At 24.7% G+C, this 18,574-nt stretch overlaps 1 protein-coding gene across 1 annotated transcript; it reads right to left on the bottom strand.

Moving 5' to 3' along the window:
- Positions 1 to 5,243: 5,243 nt before the first annotated feature.
- LOC145844456 (ADP-ribosylation factor-like protein 1) lies at positions 5,244 to 10,624 on the bottom strand. Its single transcript, XM_082951859.1, has 3 exons — positions 10,488 to 10,624; positions 7,137 to 7,344; positions 5,244 to 6,247 (listed from the first exon to the last, which is right to left on the bottom strand). Exons 1-3 carry the CDS (start codon positions 10,599 to 10,601, stop codon positions 6,027 to 6,029), a joined length of 543 nt encoding a protein of 180 aa, XP_082807985.1. The 5' UTR covers positions 10,602 to 10,624; the 3' UTR covers positions 5,244 to 6,026.
- Positions 10,625 to 18,574: the final 7,950 nt, after the last annotated feature.

The raw sequence follows: 18,574 nt of genomic DNA, 5'->3' as shown, positions 1-18,574 counted from the left end.
ACCCTGTCGTTTTCCCTCAACAATACCTCCACTTCGCTCTTAACCCTCTCATTCGACCTTTCCTTTTCTTCGCACTTCTCCAACAAAAAAATATTTTTTAACATAACCTTGTTGTTGGTCCTTTCCAACTTTGTCTTTTCATCTTTCAGCTCCTTCACATCGCTTTCTAACCTTTTCATCTTCTCCTCGCAGCCTGTTAAGGTGGTTTCCAAATCGTTTTTTTCTATATGGAGCTTTTTTATTATGCTTTCCTTGCATTCATTTTCTTTGGCGTATTTCTCCTTTAAAAGTAACAATAATTATATTTTAAAAAGAAATAAGTATCTTGCTCAAGTCTTGTTGTGAAACTAAGAATTACTAAAATAGCTATAAATACTTCCCTTTTAAAACTACTTCAATTAATTATTTCTTTTTATTTTAACAGAAAGGGAATACAGTCAGTTATACAATATACTTTGTTTAAACTAAGTTTAACAGGAGTTTAATTTAAATAACTAATAGTTGAAACTTTCTTAAAGTATTTATAATTTTTAACAAAAAGCACAATTTTTAAACCCTTCACCAGAATATTTTTTATCAAATAAACCGAAAAAAGTTTTGAAGTACAGATGTTTTGATAATTCAAATGGAAGTGCTTAATATAATTTGCTTTTTTTAAAGATAGATATGAAAATTCTAACCTTAAGGCTTTTGATTTGGTTTTGTAATTCTATAATCGCAGACGTAGAATCAGTTATATCCATTTCTTTTGATAAGTATATAGTCAACAATTTATATTGTATAAATAATTATGTAAAAATAATAAATAACTAAATTTCGAACTTTAAAAAACTGAAACGTCACAATTAAACAAACTATTAAAATTTTTATTTGTTGCTAATGAAATGATAATGACATTTTTATATAAAAACTTTAGATAAAAAATTTCATATCATTATAAAATTGTAACTTGTTTTATATCAAACAATTGAAATGTCTTAAATATTATATTTTTTATTATTTATATTCTATTTGAATAAGATTTGCAACATTGTTTTGTTAGTAATAAACTGTTAAAATAAATGATAGATATCATTATAATTAAAAAACTCTTTATAGCTCTATTTTTCAAATTACCTACCAAATTAATACAACAATAACAGGTACGATAATGAACCAACGATAAGAACTTACATTAATAAAGTTACACTTTATGAGTATATTAAAGAATCAATTACTGTAAAATCACTTAATTCGAAGAATTAAAACGTCTAGTCTGATAAACGAACTTTTTATGCTTACATAAACTGGGTCTTGATGATTAAATGTGACATAATTTAATGATGACATAAGGTTTTCAGAATATGTAGCTGTAAACTATATATAAAGCAATTATATTTCAAAAAAAATCTACAAGGCTTTATCTTATACTCATATTCAACTTGTTTGCTGGAGAAGATTCTGAAAGTACTCCAAACATCATAAGTATAAAATAAAAGTTTTGTAGATTTTTTTGAAATGTAATTGTTTTTATAGTACATATTAATATAAAAACAAAAATTTGCAAAAAAATTGACATACAGAAGGATGATTTGGGAATTTATTTTAAATATATAACACTGTTACTGAGAATATGTAGCTGGAAAGAGTTCTCAGCTCTTATTAAAGCTGATAACTTCTATTCTTTATAATTGCTCGCACACTCATGGTTGTCCACAATTTTTTTTTTCAATTGCAGAGAAGTATTTTTGCAGGTTTTTCCGAACGACCATCAAACCAGGTTTTCAAGATTTTTAGCACATGCTGATCAATTCTTATATGAAATCTTTAAGACGTTTTTCCTACGTAGTAACTATTACAGAGACAACTAAGTTTATAGATGGTGTTACTTTTTTCTTTGGAAGGAGAAACATCTTTGTAAACTTACAATTAACAATAATGTTATGAAAATATATACAATCCCTAGAAAAGATATTTATTACGTTGAGGCTATGAAATATTTTTCACTACTTAACTAAATATAAAGATAAATGTCTTAAACCTGTACATAATTTGTAACTCCTTGATGTAAGTTAAGTAAATGACTGTTTTAAAAACTAATTCTAAAAAATCTTTTAATCTATAACGGAGCTATAAAAAATTACTATGTTCGCTTTTTAATATGAAAGTTTTATTAAGGGCGTTTTACAATTTTTAAATTTATATTCAATCATGAGATTTTAGATGGAAGCTGCACTGTTCTTTGTTTTAGTTTATTTTCTTTTTAACTACATTTTTGAATGAATTTCTTCTGTTTTTCGTTAAGCTTCATAAAAAATGAAAACCCTTAATAAAATCTGTTTTTTCATTAATATTCAGTTACTATAAGAGTTTATAAATTTAAATAATATACATTTGTACTTTGAACACAACGTATTTTGGGTAAAAAAATGAAAATAACAAGAAGTGCGAAATCAAGAGGAATTTTACTGTACTATAGCCTTTTTAATAACTTTAATGTATATAACTTATTCTAAATTAAATTTTTAAGGTTTTAGTATATTAGTCTACAATAAAAATATTAAGATGACAAAGTTTTACCAATTGAGTTTATTAAAATTTTTAAAGATCGCTTATAAATATTTGAACAAAAAAAAAAAAACGACTGTAGAAGAAAACCTACAAATTTTAATGCACATATAAGTTTAAACGCTTACAGGTTCAAAACCTTTTGTCAATAAACTTAAAGAACTAAAACACATTTTTGCAACTAAGTTAAAAAATAATGATAAAATATTTCTTGACGTAGTAGTTCAAAACTGTGCAAAAAATTTTTAAACTTATATGTCCAGAACAGTCCATTTAAATTTGTAGATTTTTAAAAAAATCATTTGAATTTTTATTTACTTAATGCCGTAGAAAAATCAGCAACCAACATTGACTGTGTGCTAAACAGATTTGAGCATTTTATTCAACTTTTAATCTTGTCCATAAAAATTTAAGTAATGCTGGTTCTCAAAATAGAAGCTAAATAGGTTAATATAAAAAGTTAATGTAGATTGGTTACAAATATTTTTTAATAAGTTTTATAAAAACGAAACTAAAAAACTACCAATTAGTTGTTTAAACTGTGAATTTTCAAGATGCTTTTGTTAATACTTTCTAAACGCTTAATCATTGTTTAAATTAAAATAACAAGATTCAACATTTACAAATAAAACACTTTAAGTATAAAAAAATCCATACTTAAAAACATTTGTTTTCTACAGCATATAAAGAATATTTAAAAAAATACTGGATTGAAGAGTTTAGTTTAATTTTTTTAGTTTATAGTTAGTATTAATAGAAAAATCAATAACTAATTAAGTTTCTAACAAAACATTTACTTTTATAGCTTACATGCTTTTATGTTATTTTAGAGTCACTGATTTACATGTAAAATATTTAGTCTTAGTGTATAATTTTTGTTTGCTGAAGAATAATATCTAAAGAACTTCAAACAAAATTAATAAACCAAGCTGAAAATTTGTAATGTATTAACACGTTTTATACATTTACAAATTTAACACAAAAAAATAACTACTCTGTTAAGCTAACTGATTGCAGAACAGATTAAGTACAAAAGAAGTGATTCATAAAAATGGTTACATGACAAATCAAATTGTTAAAAAAATATTTAAAATACTATATCTCGAAAAGTAAAAAAAAAAACATATGTATATATTATTTAAATCTACAAGCCACTTTTTGTTTTTTGCAAAATCTTAAATATTTTTAAAAATATTTTATTAAAAATAACTATGTATTTTACTTTAGTCCATACCCCATAAAATGTATTTATTTTTTATACTTTACAAATATACATTACTTTTTTTGTTGTGAAACTTTCTATTTTTCTTAAGAATTTGAACAGTCGTGCACCCCATTAAAGTAATAACAGTTCATAATTCCATGCCTAATTAGGAATGAACAACAATGTCGAACTCGTTAAAAGAAAAAGAAGTTTCTAAAAACCATTTCTAATGAAATAACATATAGGAAGGGATAATAGAGAAGGCAAGAAATGCAATAGATATACCAGTTATGTCAAGACTGCCGTCAAGTGCTATGTATAGCAAAACTATCACATTGCTTATTTTTATTTTAAATACACTTAAAAGATTATTAATTATAGTAATTTATTGAAATACCTAACTCTACTAGTTTCATAAAATTTTCAAACTAGTTTTCACTTTAAATCAATGCTATGCAAGTGATATCAACTATTTACTAATTTTATAAAAGATAAATATTATTACAGATTTACACTAGACTTTTTAATGGTTCATGTTTAGATATAATAATTTTACATTATAAGCACAAACTAGTTAACTTGGACAGCATGTTCTATCTAACTTTATTACATTGTATTTTTCAAGTGACTTATTGGATGTAATTAATGATTTAGGTTAAAAAAAAATCGAAGTTTTGAAACACTATGTAAATTTATACATAACAAGCATTGAAAAGTGTATAATTTCACTAACAATGTCATAAATTATTAGCAACTAATTATAAAACTTATTGTGAAAGTTTATTATAACAATATAGTTTATTTTATTGCTCTTTTATTATATAAGTGTAAATATGATATAAGTTATAATACAGTTAATTAGATTTAAGCTCACTTTATTAACTCCATTTTTGCTTATGCAATGTTTACTTTGAAAATTTACTAGAAGAAAAAAGAAAGCTACATATAGCTTTTATTGTTATTATTTTTGTTATACTGATTTTAAAACTTGAATAAAACTTTACCTTAAACTCAATTTTAATCTAAAAAAACTAAACTTAATTTGTTTAATTTTTAAGTAAAAATTTTGAGTAAAATATTTATTTTTATTATAACTTAATTGTTTAAATGCTATTTCCCATGACTGTCACGTATCTTTTTAGATTTATTTAAGCACTAACGAGGTCTTTGACCGAAACTTTGTTTGTAGATAAATTCTTGAAAGAATAAATTCATAGTTGATTAGATTTCAAAAATGTTTATAGTTATGTAAAAATTATCATACTTAAAAAATTATAGTCTATTAGTACCAAAAATACTAATTTTATAATATTTATTTAATACTATTTTTTAAAGAATGGTTTATTAAAAAGTCTATAGTTTTCTAGTGTAAATACTTACTTTAAAACATTTAAAATATAAACAAAGATACAATTTACTAAGATACTAAAACTTGAAATTAAAAAAAGCTTTTGCTATATCAAACCTATAAATGCAGATAATAATAACCATATCAGTAGTAGTTTTTATTTTGAGCTTTAAGCTTCTGGAATAAATAAAAAACAAAAAAAAAATATTAAGTCTCAACTTTTTCTAAGTTGAATATAAAAAATAACATAAAATCCACGATAAATTATTTCAAAAAAGTGTGTCATCAAGTTGTTAAGTAAACACGAAAAAAGATTATTTTAAGAAGTTAGTGAAAATAATCTACTTTTTAATATTTTAAACAAATTAAAAAAAAGGACAGTTTTCTAAATTAAAACTTACAATGAAAAGTTTAAATCAGTTAATTACAACGCATTTAAGTAAGTAAACTTGTATTTACTTTTACCCATCAAAAAATAAGATAAGTTTGTAAAATCTTAGCATCAAGAACATAAATAAAGCACATTTATTATTTTTCAAAAAGTAAATATATAAAGTTTATTTCTCGGAATATTAAATAACTTTAAGCAATAGCAAAACTCAAAAAAGCATAAAAAATTTTTACAAGTAAATGCAATTAAAATACGAAACTTTTGCATAACAACGTTACAAGAACTGTTTGTAATAAGTGTATTATATTAAAAAACATTTTTAAACAAATCTTTTAAGAGAATGTTTCAAAAAATTAAATTGAAAATCAGATGTACTTAAAACAAAATATCTAAAAAACACTTGTAAAAGTTTTCTTAGTTATGTTTTTTAAACAATATACTGTTTTTAAAAACCGTTTTTTTTTTGATCATTTTTAATTGAATCGGTTTCAAAAGACATACTAACTAGTATTGCAAAAATAAAGTCAAAATCAACATCACTGACTCTGTATAGCATCAACCAACCATTCCATTGCTTCGTCTAAACCTTTTCCTTTAAGCGCTGATGTTCTGAATATTTGATACTTTCTATCCTTGATGTTGACGAGCCCCAGCTGCTTAGCAACCTCAACATCTGTAGCTGCTCCTTCCATGTCCTGCTTGTTGGCCAGCACTAACAAGATTGATTTCTTCAACTCATCTTCCTCCAGCATAGATACTGCAAATATTTATTTAATTATAGTAAATTATATTTTTTAGTAGTTTGTAGAATAATTGATAGTAAAGACTGGCCTTTAAAGTTTTAATAGTCATGGCTCCGCATTTAGAATAAAAATGCTACATTACAGCTTTAAAGTTTAGAAGCTGTTTGTTTTTAGTTTTCAAATCTATAAGAAGTTTTAATTTTGAAAAATAAATAAGAAATCAGAACTTAAACAATACTTGCTAATGTTAGTTTTTAACAACACAAAAGCTTTAACTCATTTATCACTAAACTGTGTCTAATAACTTATATAACTATAAATCATAAAAAACTTTATTGTGGCCCATTTTAACTATCATAGTTATAAAAATTTAACAAAAATTATTAAGCATTAAGTTTAAAAAACTATAAAGACATCTATAAAACAGTTTGCAATAATTATTATTCAATTGATTGAGAAGTTTTAAAGTCGCAAAAAGACGGTCTAACAATACTAGTCAGAAAGCCAAATGATAAATAGTATAAAAGTTAAATAATAATAGTAAAAAAATATTTGAGAATGAAATATGATATAGGTAAATTAGTTACACCCTAAAATAAAAAAATTAAGTCAGAAAAAAAATCAGTCAGATAGTAAGAATAGATTCTTCAATAATGCATACATTCAAATATAACTGGTAAGTAAAATTAAAAAAATTCAAACAAACCTTTAAATATTAACGTGTATTACTTTGATTTCATCAGCATTTAAAAATGTTTTATTTGAATTAACATACTTAAATTTACTTATAAAGTACATAAAACAAACAGAAGATTTTTTTTTTTAATCTTAATAAATGTTAACCACAAATAAAACAAAATAATAAACTTTAAACTGTAAAAACATAAACTTCACGAAACAAACCAAGTTCTTGTTTGGAAATAGACATCCTGTCCCTATCGCAGCTGTCAACCACGTATATGATAGCGTCTGTGTTGCTATAATAGCATCTCCAATACGGCCTGATTGATGTCTGTCCGCCAAGATCCCAAACCTGAAACTTCAGGTTCTTGTACGTCAGCGTTTCAACGTTGAACCCAATAGTTGGGATTGTTGTAACTACTTCACCTACCTATTAAGTAAAATTAATAGAACAAGTTACACAATTGAAACAGATCTAATATAAGAATTTGTATCTATAAATTAAGTAATTCAGGTAAAATTAATAGAACAAGTAAAATAAAAAGAACAAGTAAAATTAATAGAACAAGTTACACAATTAAAAAAGATATAATACAAGATTTTGTATCTGTAAACTAAGTAATTCAGGGTTAACACTGGTTTTTAAGAAATTTCTTCCTGGTTTTTGAAAGTAAACATTTTTGGGTCTATTTTAAGTTAAAAGCTAAGTTTAATAACTGTGTTAAGTGGAAACAGATCAAAATTTCACGAAGACAAAATTTTACAAAGACAAATTTGCACAAGGGGATAAAATTGCACAAGGGGACAAAACTGAACAAAGACAATTTTTCATCAAGGGTCAGTTTTGCACAAGTTACAATTTTGCACAGAGCGTTATTTTTGCCAAAGTGTAAAAAAAAGAAAAAATATTTAAAAAAAACAGAAGAAAAAACCCAAAGATAAAAAAAAAGTTACTGACTGAGGGTAAGGAGTAACAGTGATGGTAAAAAAAATAAAAACTAAATTAATAAAAGAAATTCAACCATGCAAAAATGTCTCCATGCAATTTTATCCCCTAGTGCAAAAGTGTCTTCGTGCAAAAGAATCTTTGTGCAATTTTGTCCCCTTGTGAAATTTTGTACACTCGTTCAAATTTGACAGCTACCCGTGTTAAATAGTATAACAACATTGAAAAGATATTGTTAAGCAACTTTATACTATGTATTTTATTTAAAAAAATTTTTGATGATGAGAATTTTTTTTTGTCTACATGACAGATTTTTCATATCAAATCAAATTTTTACTACTTAATATGTAAAATTTGTTTTAAAATTCTAGGTTTTTTTTTCAAAATTTATCAAATTTCAGGTTTCTCCAGTTTTTTAGCCTAAATTATAAAATTCAAGGTATTTCAAGGATTCCAGGTTTTTTGACATCACTGGTAATTGTATACTAGTTTATTTTGATTAAATCATGTAAAAGTATAACAGTTATATTGTTTTAATAATTATTTATAGCATTGTTCTATGATGTTTTCAATAGTAATATTTAGATATCAAAAATAATAATAATAACAAGTAGAAAAAAATATAAAGATAACTTTGAATGTGGTAGATGTACACTTCTTAAAAATATTGAAATGTTTTAAATTGTTAATGTTTTCATGGTTGCCACAGATCAAGCTGAGAAAAAATTCCTGACTTTTCTAAATCAAACTCTTAATTTTAAACTAGTTTAAAATACATAATCTAATACTTGAAACTATATAAAGCTTTCAATCTAATTTTAATACTGGTAAAAAAAACAGTTTTTTTGCTGAATTCAATCATCAAACTTCCATCACATCACTTGAACCATTTGTGTATGATTGATGTATTTGCAATAAACAGCTTTATCAGCAAAATACTTGTATTATTACCTTACAAACACAGCTTGTCTAAAAAAAGACATATTTTTTTAGCATTTTCTAACATAAATGTGTCTAAATAAACGAAACAACATATAAGGAACTTTTACAATAAAAACCTTAAATTAATAACGAATTTTCACAACTAAAACCTTAAACCAATAAAGAACTTAATCAAACACTCTTTTTTTATTATATGTACTAAAATTTATTTTTTCCGTCTGTTTATTAGCACTTTAACCTATTCATCTAATGATGATATGGTTTCCTTCATCTGGTCCCCTCTCTCTTATAACTTATTTCAAAAACTATATAGCAGTATAAAATCCACATAAACTTGTTACATAAAAAACTATACTAACTACTTAATTATAAAGAACTCAATTATTTATTTACTTGAACAAAATACACTTTGATTCCAAAATTATGCTAGATAAACTTTTGTTTATATATCAGAGTTTCACTATGGAAGTGTCCTTGCAACAGATAATCAATACTAAAAAACTTATAAAAACTACTAGTTCAAGTAGGGTAGTTGTTTAATATGTTAATAGAAAACTTTTGCAGTTTTATACAGGATATTTTACTAATTTATACCAGATGAAGGCATTAGAAATTAAATAGTTTAGTGAATTTCTAGGAAAATTTTGCAATTTTAGTCAGACTTTAGAGGATTTCTAATTAAAATTTTACTGTTTGAAGACTTTGGAAGTTAAGGATTTTTGTAAGTTTAAACTGACAAAATCTGACTTTTTTTAAATCTTTGTCATATTTCCTGACTTTTCCTGACTTTTTTTTCAAAAACCCCCATTTTCTCCTGACTTTGGTCATTTTTTTAGTTTTTTCTGGCTTTTCCTGATTTCCTGACCTTGTGGCAACCCTGTGTTTATATTTTCCAAACCCTTTCCTAGTTAACAAAATAAATGCTCTTAATTAAAAGCAACTAAAAGATTCTCCATTTGGAAATGGCATTGATTTTTTTACTAATATGACACAAAACACTCAAAAATTCAAAAGCTAGCTAGAGATATTAGGTTAAAAGTTTTAAATTAAAGCCTACTTAAAATATAACAACTTTCTAGGTAGAAATACACCTTTAAAAATAAATATTAGTTATTAACTAACAAGAGCTTTGCTTTTAGTAAAAGTTTTATAGTATACAAAAACAAAACTTTATTCTTATGATTGTATAAAAAACTGTAACCAACATAAAAAAACTCAATCAAAAAGTAAAACAGACACTTTAAAAAAATCAAAATATCAAGAACTTAAAGTAAAATATGCAAAATTTCATCAGGTTTTATATTTTAATTGACTTCGGCTTCAAATTATAGTTTTCAAATATCTGCTAACACACTTTAACATACAAAGGTTTTTAAAACAAGCTAATTTTTACAGTTAAAAAAAAAAAAAAAACTTTAAACTAAACATAAAACTGGTATGGCACAAGAAATCAAAACTTGAATTATTATAAACAAAATATTGGCAAGTATTTAGGTAAAAATTCAAACCTATTTTATTAAATACACTTAAACAATACTTATATGTTTATAAACTTCTTTTAAGTTATCATACTACAACTTAGTTGCATACCAGCTAAACACAAAGTATTTTAACTTTAAGTTATATAAACATCACCATACAGAAAAGCTTAGTAAAGTTTAGAAAACTTGAAAACAAAAATTTACCTGAAGCTTGTAAAGTATAGTAGTTTTTCCTGCACCATCTAGTCCTAAAATCAATATACGCCTCTCTTTTTGTCCAAAAAGAGATTCAAAAACTTTACTGAAAAAACCACCCATAGTAGATAAATTTTACAAAAGCTATAAAAAATTTAACAAATAAAAAATTTATTACAATACAATGCTTCTCTTTATTGCGTTTTTCAGTTATAATATGTTAATTAAAAAGTATTTTTGTATTTTCCCCTTGATAATTTTTTTCAAGTAGAGAATTCTAACTGTTTTACTGAATATTTTTAGTATACAAAGCTCAGAAAAAATAAACAAACAGCAACACTTGAACAAAAAAAAAAAAAATTTTTTTAAACATGCCCTAAATTTAGTGTATGATTTTTTTTTTAGTTATATAATGTGCAATATTTCTTTATACAACTAGTTATCAAAGTTTTTTATTAAAAATAGTAGAAAATGTATAGAATATTTTAAATTACACATTTAACATTATTCTAAATATGATTTTAAAACTAGCTTGTAGCTTTATTAACAAGTTTTGACCACCACATAGCCTTAGTTATCAGATCAAAACTTTTTGGTAGATTAAGACCTGGGTTTTGTTCTTATTGAAACTTGAAAATTAGTTTTAACCAAAGAAAACTGTAGTCTTAAATCTACAAACATCTACTGTGTTTTACCACTAAGGAACTGTACACATTTCCATTTAAGATATAGCTAATTTTTTATAACTTTTTGATAAAAATTTGTAGACAACAATTTTCTTTGAAACTTCAAACTTCACTAAAATCAGGGCTGCTACTCTTTGAAGAAAAAAAGTCAGCCTGAAAGTCATTCAACAAGTAGATTACAAAAAAAGTACTCTTCCAATTTTATAAAAATACTAGAAGTTCAAGAAAAATTACCAATGATATCAATCTTTTTTTTTACTTCCAACTGGTTCTTTGTTTTGAACAAGCTGGGGAAAGGTGTAAAAATTATTAAAGTATCAAATCAAAAATGCAATACAAAACATACTTATTGTATACAGCAATTAAAAAAAGTATTATTGTTCAACAAACTTATCTAAAATACTTACACACTCTTAACATTTTAACTGCCTAGTCAACCTGAGTTTTTCAAAACATCATAGAATATTCAACCTAGCATGAGTACTAAATTAGTGACAACTCTGTTTTGTTAAAAATAAAATGTTATTTTTTAGTCTAAATAACTTTTAGAATTGTAAATATCAAAATGAAACTATCATAAATCTAATTTATACTAAATAAATATACTAACAGTATTAGTCCTCGTAGCTTTCAAACATGTTTTATAAGTTAAAAAGTGTAAGTTATAAAATAAAGAGATATATTTAAGAAAAACATGAGATGTGACTGTAATAAAAATTGATAATGTAAACTCTTGTAAGACTTAAGTATCATTAAATAATGAAGCAACATAAACTTTTACTTGAAAGAAAAAATCTCAAAAAAAAAAAAGTATCTTTATAGTAATATCAAAACTTGAAATGATAAGTTTAGTTTACAGCAAACATATAAAAGTAACTATCTTACTATTTGACAGAGTGCTAATTTTGCTATACCAAAAATTTGTTTGATTTAACTTGGGTGGCTTTAGCTGTTTAAAATCTGGCAACTATGGTTAAAAGTATAATTTTTAAAACAAGTTTTTAACTAAAATACCATGTTGAAAATAGTGCAGAAGTCTGCTTTAATATAGCCTAAAGAGTTTAATCTATTTGTTTAATTAATTTTTATATGCTTTCTGATGTTTAAAAAAACATCAGTTTCACTCTGTTAGTCTATTCTGACAATTAAACAAAACTTAAACCAATTTTTTCTAAATTTAGTTATCAAAAAATGAAGACAATAACAGAGTTTTCAACAGTTTTGTTTAGAAATATCTAACTTTTTTGGTTTTTTGATGTACAAGATTTCTCATTCTTTTAAAGTGAAAAATGTTGTTAATAATATAAAACTACTTAATTTTTTTTTCTATAAGAATACTAATTTTTTGTCTTAAATAAATTTCATCATTTTACATATTAAAACAACAAGTTTTTTCAGGTTAAACTAGTCAACTAGTTGTTGATGGTTTTGTGGTAAAGTTCATTATTTATTATTGATGGGGTGAAGCATTTCAATTTTGTTGATGATGGCAGTAATAAATACTAGTTAAAACTGATCAAACAAGCATAGACTAAAATCTCACATTGAGCTTACAATGTCTTAGATGTTGGGCTGTCAACAACTTGGCTGTGTCTATTTATTGTAGTTTTCCCACAAACAGTCGCTTCAGTACATATGCACTGAAGTCCGCTTGGTTAGATCTCAACAGCAGTTTCTTGCAACTATACCTGCCTGATGAGTCCTAATTAGGACGAAACCGTTGTAAGGTTGTCTAGGATACTGTTGTTAATGGTTGTGTGGTAAATTTTCATTATTTATTATTGCAATAGTTAAAAAATTTATTGTAAATACCATTTACTTTTAACTAACTTTTTTATTAACAAAATAAAATTTGATATTTTTTTCAACAGTGCAAGGAACATTTCCAGTAAAAATGAGGTATTTATCTAAAAACACATGAGGAGATAGATTCCAAACCATATTTATTTAACATTTTAGTTGTTTCCTCCCATAAGAAAACTATTATACTAAAACTAGTTATACCTCAAAAATTTGTTTTGCTATTAAAAAGCTTTAACAAAGCAATTTATAGCTTAGTTAAAACTCTACAAACTAAACTGGGAGTGAGTATTTTATATCTCAATACAACAATACTCAGTTTAAAAAATAAGTTATAAGCAAATATAACCATTGACTGAAAAATTATAAAACAATCTACAAATAAACTCATAAAAACTAACTTAAAGTGGTATGTAATTATATACAAAAACTCACAATCAATTTTTTTAATAATCTTAACTGCATTGTTATAATTATAAATACGGCACTAAAATAAATTAAACATGTTATTTATATTTTTTAGCAGAGATAACCATAAGGTAGAAAATTTTAAAGTATAGCACAAATAAATTAAAAAATGAAAAATATGAAAAACTTTTTCAAATCATTTCCGATTAAGTTTTAATAAGAAAACTAGATAAAGATTTTTTTTCTTGGTAGAAAAACATCAGTCTTACTCTTCCCTTTGTAACGATAAAGGCTTTTTGAAGGTCAAGCAAGCAAATTGTCATCATCTGTAATTCAACCTGCCCCTTTAAAATTAATATTAAACTAACCAAAAAAAACTATCTATCTAACTAAAAAAAGAAATCTTTGGTTACACGTCATTTGACAAATCTTTAAAGTGTTAACATTTCAAGACTAAAAATCACAAAGTGTGTTAAATTCATGAAGATCAAATCTCTAAGCAAGTATCTGCTGACGCTTCAACAAAAAACGCATTAACAATCAAATCATGTGGTCACTACCACCAGTGTGAACTCACAGTCAGTAAAGACCTAAAACCTAAATTTATCAAAAAAGATCTTATTAGCTCAACTTTTTCAGTAAACCATAAATTTTTTTAAACTTTCTGATAACCCTAGTATTTATATTTAACTAAAGAAAGCTACAACTATACAAATATATAAAACTATTTATTGTAGAGGGAAGAGAAAGTCTGATTTTTTCTACCATAAAAAAAAGTATACTATTAATGGGACAGGTAAAACTACACATGATTTAGGGCATAGGGGGGTTATTTTTTTCACAATTTGATCTCATTTTATTTAGTTTTTACTTAGCTACAAGATGCTTTTTACAGATTTAAAAAATTCAAAATAACTTTTGAGATAAAGCCAGTCAAAGTTGGAGGCAACAATAGGACCCTTGTGAAGGTGCACACTAAAACTCAAATAACTAGAAATCTTGGTAAAAAAATGTTTTTTTTTTGTTTATTTTATATATATAAATTTTATTTTATAAATTTTTTTAAAATTTCTTGCAAAAAAATTTTCTAAATAATGCAAAGATCATTTCCTAAAAGTTTGAGGTAGTTATTTCAAAAATTGTAGAAGAATATAGATTTTTAGTGAAATAGTCTATTTTTGTTGTTTTAGTTTGCGCCTTCTATAAGGATCCTATTGCTGCTTCTGACTTTGACCAGCTATATCTCAAAAATTATTTTGAATTTTTAAAATCTGTAAGAAGCATCTTGTAGCTTAGTAAAAACTATATAAAATAAGATCAAATTGTGAAAAAAGTGTTTAACCCCCCTATGCCATTAACATCAAGCTTTTCCCTAGAAAATGTTTATTGCTGCAAGAGGTAGAGTTTGAGACTGATGTTTTTGGTAATTACCTAGGATGATGTTGCACCAATATCAAGCTGAAATTATATAATATTTGATGTCTTTTTTAACCATAATTTTAGGCTAAAAAATTATATTTTATAAATGCATAAACAGAATGAAACTTATTTATCATAAACTAATTATACTTAAATATTTAATTGCTTTTATTTTACAATATAAATCAATTATATTATTACAATAACTTATATTGTTTACCATATTGTAAAATAAAACTGATTAAATATCTTAGTTTATAATAATTAAGTTTAATTCATACTATGTATTTATAAAGCTTGTTTAAAACTAATTATCTTTTTAGATTATATATATTAGGCTTAAAACATTGACTTTTAGCCTAAAATTATTGTTAAAAAATACATCAAATGTAATATACTTTTAGCTTGATACTAGTGTGACATTATCCTAGGTAATTACCATGTTTTTTACCACAGACAAAAATTTATTAGAATCATGTGAAAATACTATTGAGTTAAAAACCAATTTTACTGAGTAATCTATCTAAGAAGGAGTTTGAAAATTAAAATTTTAATACTTTAAGTAAAACAATTACATTAACTTTCTCAACATATACATCATTGTTAATTAAACGACAAAAAAAAGCTCTCAAAACATTTGGTCCTAGGACCTGGTGCACAAAAAAGACTTTTAGTTATAGAGTCACATTCTTGTTGGATACCTTTTAACGTCATGTCCAGGATGGAGCTTAATTCACACAAATCTTATATTATTGTCATTTTTATTATTATTACTTTATAACAGATTTACAATTTGAAAATCAGCATCAAGGTGAAATTATTGTGTTTCTTAAAATAATAAAATTTCAATCATGTGAAGTTTTTGATAACTATTGAATTTTCACATATAAAACTAGTTTTGTTTGGTTACACATCATTTTAGGGGGTTTTATACAATAATTTTGACAAACATTATGAAGCCACGAAGCAGCTAGAATTACAAGTTGAAATAAATTTAAAGATTTTTAAGTAACGTAGTAAAAATACAACAGTTCACACATAAAATAAACATAAAAAGTATTTAGGATAGAAGTAAAAGTATTATTTTAAAATACATAATTTAAAACAAACTCCTTATTCGCTTGTTTGTAGAATTAGTAGTCATTCATTGTATGAATCAACAATCAATGCTTGTAAAACTAATGTCACTTAAAAATTTAAAATTGTCTATAATTTTTTAAGCTATAAAGAGACTTTTAAAATACGATGAACTAAAATAAATGACATGATTATTAAAGACAGAGTTGGCATGCAGGAGTTCCAGAAGAAAGAACTAAGTGATATCTGCTGCAAACTAAATAAATGTTTTTTTGCTATATCTAATAATGCCACTCTTAAATAATTGTGTGGCAATTTTTTATATAGAATATCAACCAATTTTTGATAAGCTATTAAAAGTTTTGTTTAGTGAATAATTTGTTTGTACATTTACTATAAAATTAATATTGAATCATTTTTGCAAACCTTCTAGAAAAATATTCAATCATTGAATAAAATGTGTTTTCTTTTGCTAGTACTATTTTACCTAACTTTTTAGTATTTTCCTTTAATAATGTACAAGAAAATTTCAAAACATATATAAAAAATTTGCTCTGACAAGTTTGCAATTTAAGTTCTTAATATAAACTCATTTCTTGAATAAATTGTTTTAGTACTAGAGAGTAGAGCATTTCAAAAAAAAAGTTAAATTTTTTTTATCAATTACTTAAAACCATAAAACTTATTTAAAAATTCAGTAAATGTAAGCAAAATTTTACATAAGTAAGGCAATGATTGTAACGGTGGCGGCGAGTTGTGCTTTTGTTTAGGGGTGCGGAAAATTTGCATGTATAAAAAATCTGCTTCAATACTCAACCTCATCTGAAAATTTAAGTTTAAGAGGTTAAAAAACTCAACTAACGAAAAAGTATTTAGATGATTATGAAACGGATTTAGATGGTTGTTATTTTTTTTAACTTGATCTACAACTGTAAAATTAAAAGAAAATGGTTGAAACGTTTTTTATAACAAGTTTAAGTTATTTTATTTAAAACTGAAATAAAAACTAGTCACTGATTTTAATTCAAAAAGTTTAGATTAACTTTTAACACTAAACAGTAAGATTATAAGTTCTTAAATATATAAACAATGAAATTTACCGCAGGATCAACAACAACAGCATCCGAGACAATCCTACGACCGTTTTCGTCCTTATTAGGACTCATCAGGCATGAATAGTCGCGAGAAATCGCTATTGTGATCTTAAACAAGCATTTTTTTCAAATTTACCCACAAACAGTCGCTTCAGTAGTTTGTATTTAAGCCTGCTTGTTTAAGATCACAATAGCGATTTCTCGCGACTATTCCTGCCTGATGAGTCCTAATAAGGACGAAACCAGTCGTAGGATTGTCTCGGATGCTGTTGTTGTTGATCTTGCGGTAAAGTTCATTGTTTATTATCGATGGCATAAAACATCTCAACTTTGTTGAAGATGGCCGAAATAAATACTGGAGTTCTTAAATGAAAGTTTTCTATTTAAAAAAAATTAATCGTTATAGATGACAAGTTAAGTTTTTTTAAAACTTAAACTAAAAAAAATGTTTTACAACTTTGTTAAAACTTGACAGAATTTATTTATTTAAGCTTTTACTTTACCCCACGCGACGGCCCAGCTTGCGATCATTTCAAGCTCGATCATTTTAAGCTCGATTATTTCAAGCTCGAATCATTTTCAACTGAACTACAATTTACTTTTTGCAAACTTTGTATTTTATGTCCAGACTATCCCATCGTGGTATTATATTTCAAATCTCCTTGAAAGCTTGTTTCAAATAAACAAACAAGATTTAAACTAGGGTTAAAAGTAGTACTAAACTTGTATTAATTTATATTTTTTTTAATTACCGATAGTTTTTCTATTTTATTTTTGTGTGCGATTTAATTCCTTTGTGTTACAGTAATTTATCACATGTTTACAGTGTTTGTTAAAAAGTTATTTCAAGCAAGTGTCATAACATAAACTTATAAACTGTTGTATAAGATGTTTTATGTATTGTGACTCATTTTTCAACGTAACTTTTATATAAAAAAGTACTTATTTTAATTGCATACTTATGAATATTTGATTCGTTATTGTTTATATGTATTTGTTTTTTTTTTCTTAACACTATCTCACATTATTTTTGTAGTGTTATAACTTTGTTTTTATAACTTTAGTTTAAATAACCTTTACCACAAGTAAGTTCTTTCTTAGCACAAAATTATACTGTTGTTCTTGATAAAATAACCTTAATTTTAAGTGTACTAACCTAATTTTTACTTTTAGAAAAAAAGCTTATAGCTTATTTTTTACTTATAATTATACGTTTGTCGTAAAATATTTAGCACAAAAATACATAAGCTTGCATTCTTTTAAACTCTACATTAATCTTTTAGACGACTTCGTAGAGCTGTTTATATTTTTCAATCAGTGAAACGCTTTAAGTCAAAAACGTATTGCATACAAAAACAGTTGCTTTGATTTTCTTAAGAGCTCTGCCATTTTGATTTAATTTTTTAGTTAATTAAAATTAAGTGAAAATAAATTAAGAAAAAAAAAGGACTTATTATAAATTTAAAAAAGCTTAAGTTGTTATACACTAAAAATAATGTAAAAAGTTTACAATTTTAATTTAGTTTATAAAAAACTAAGTTTTAGTTGAACTGAATTTTATAAAAAATAATTTTCTTATTTAAAAGTTTAAATTATGATTTAGATAAAGTAA

Source organism: Thalia democratica, chromosome 9, assembly GCF_965202585.1.
Source record: "Thalia democratica chromosome 9, ktThaDemo2.hap1.1, whole genome shotgun sequence".
Lineage (NCBI taxonomy): Eukaryota > Metazoa > Chordata > Thaliacea > Salpida > Salpidae > Thalia > Thalia democratica.
Note: the sequence above shows the minus strand (reverse complement) of the source record. Positions and strands in the feature narration are given on the sequence as shown.

What these genes read in the sequence shown, in the direction of transcription:
- LOC145844456 (XM_082951859.1), bottom strand. Translation starts at nt 10,601, where the DNA reads ATGGGTGGTTTTTTCAGTAAAGTTTTTGAATCTCTTTTTGGACAAAAA. An exon ending in CTATACTTTACAAGCTTCAG is followed by an intron (nt 7,345 to 10,487) that starts GTAAATTTTTGT and finishes TTTACTTAATAG; the next exon opens with GTAGGTGAAGTAGTTACAAC. An exon ending in TATTTCCAAACAAGAACTTG is followed by an intron (nt 6,248 to 7,136) that starts GTTTGTTTCGTG and finishes AAATATTTGCAG; the next exon opens with TATCTATGCTGGAGGAAGAT.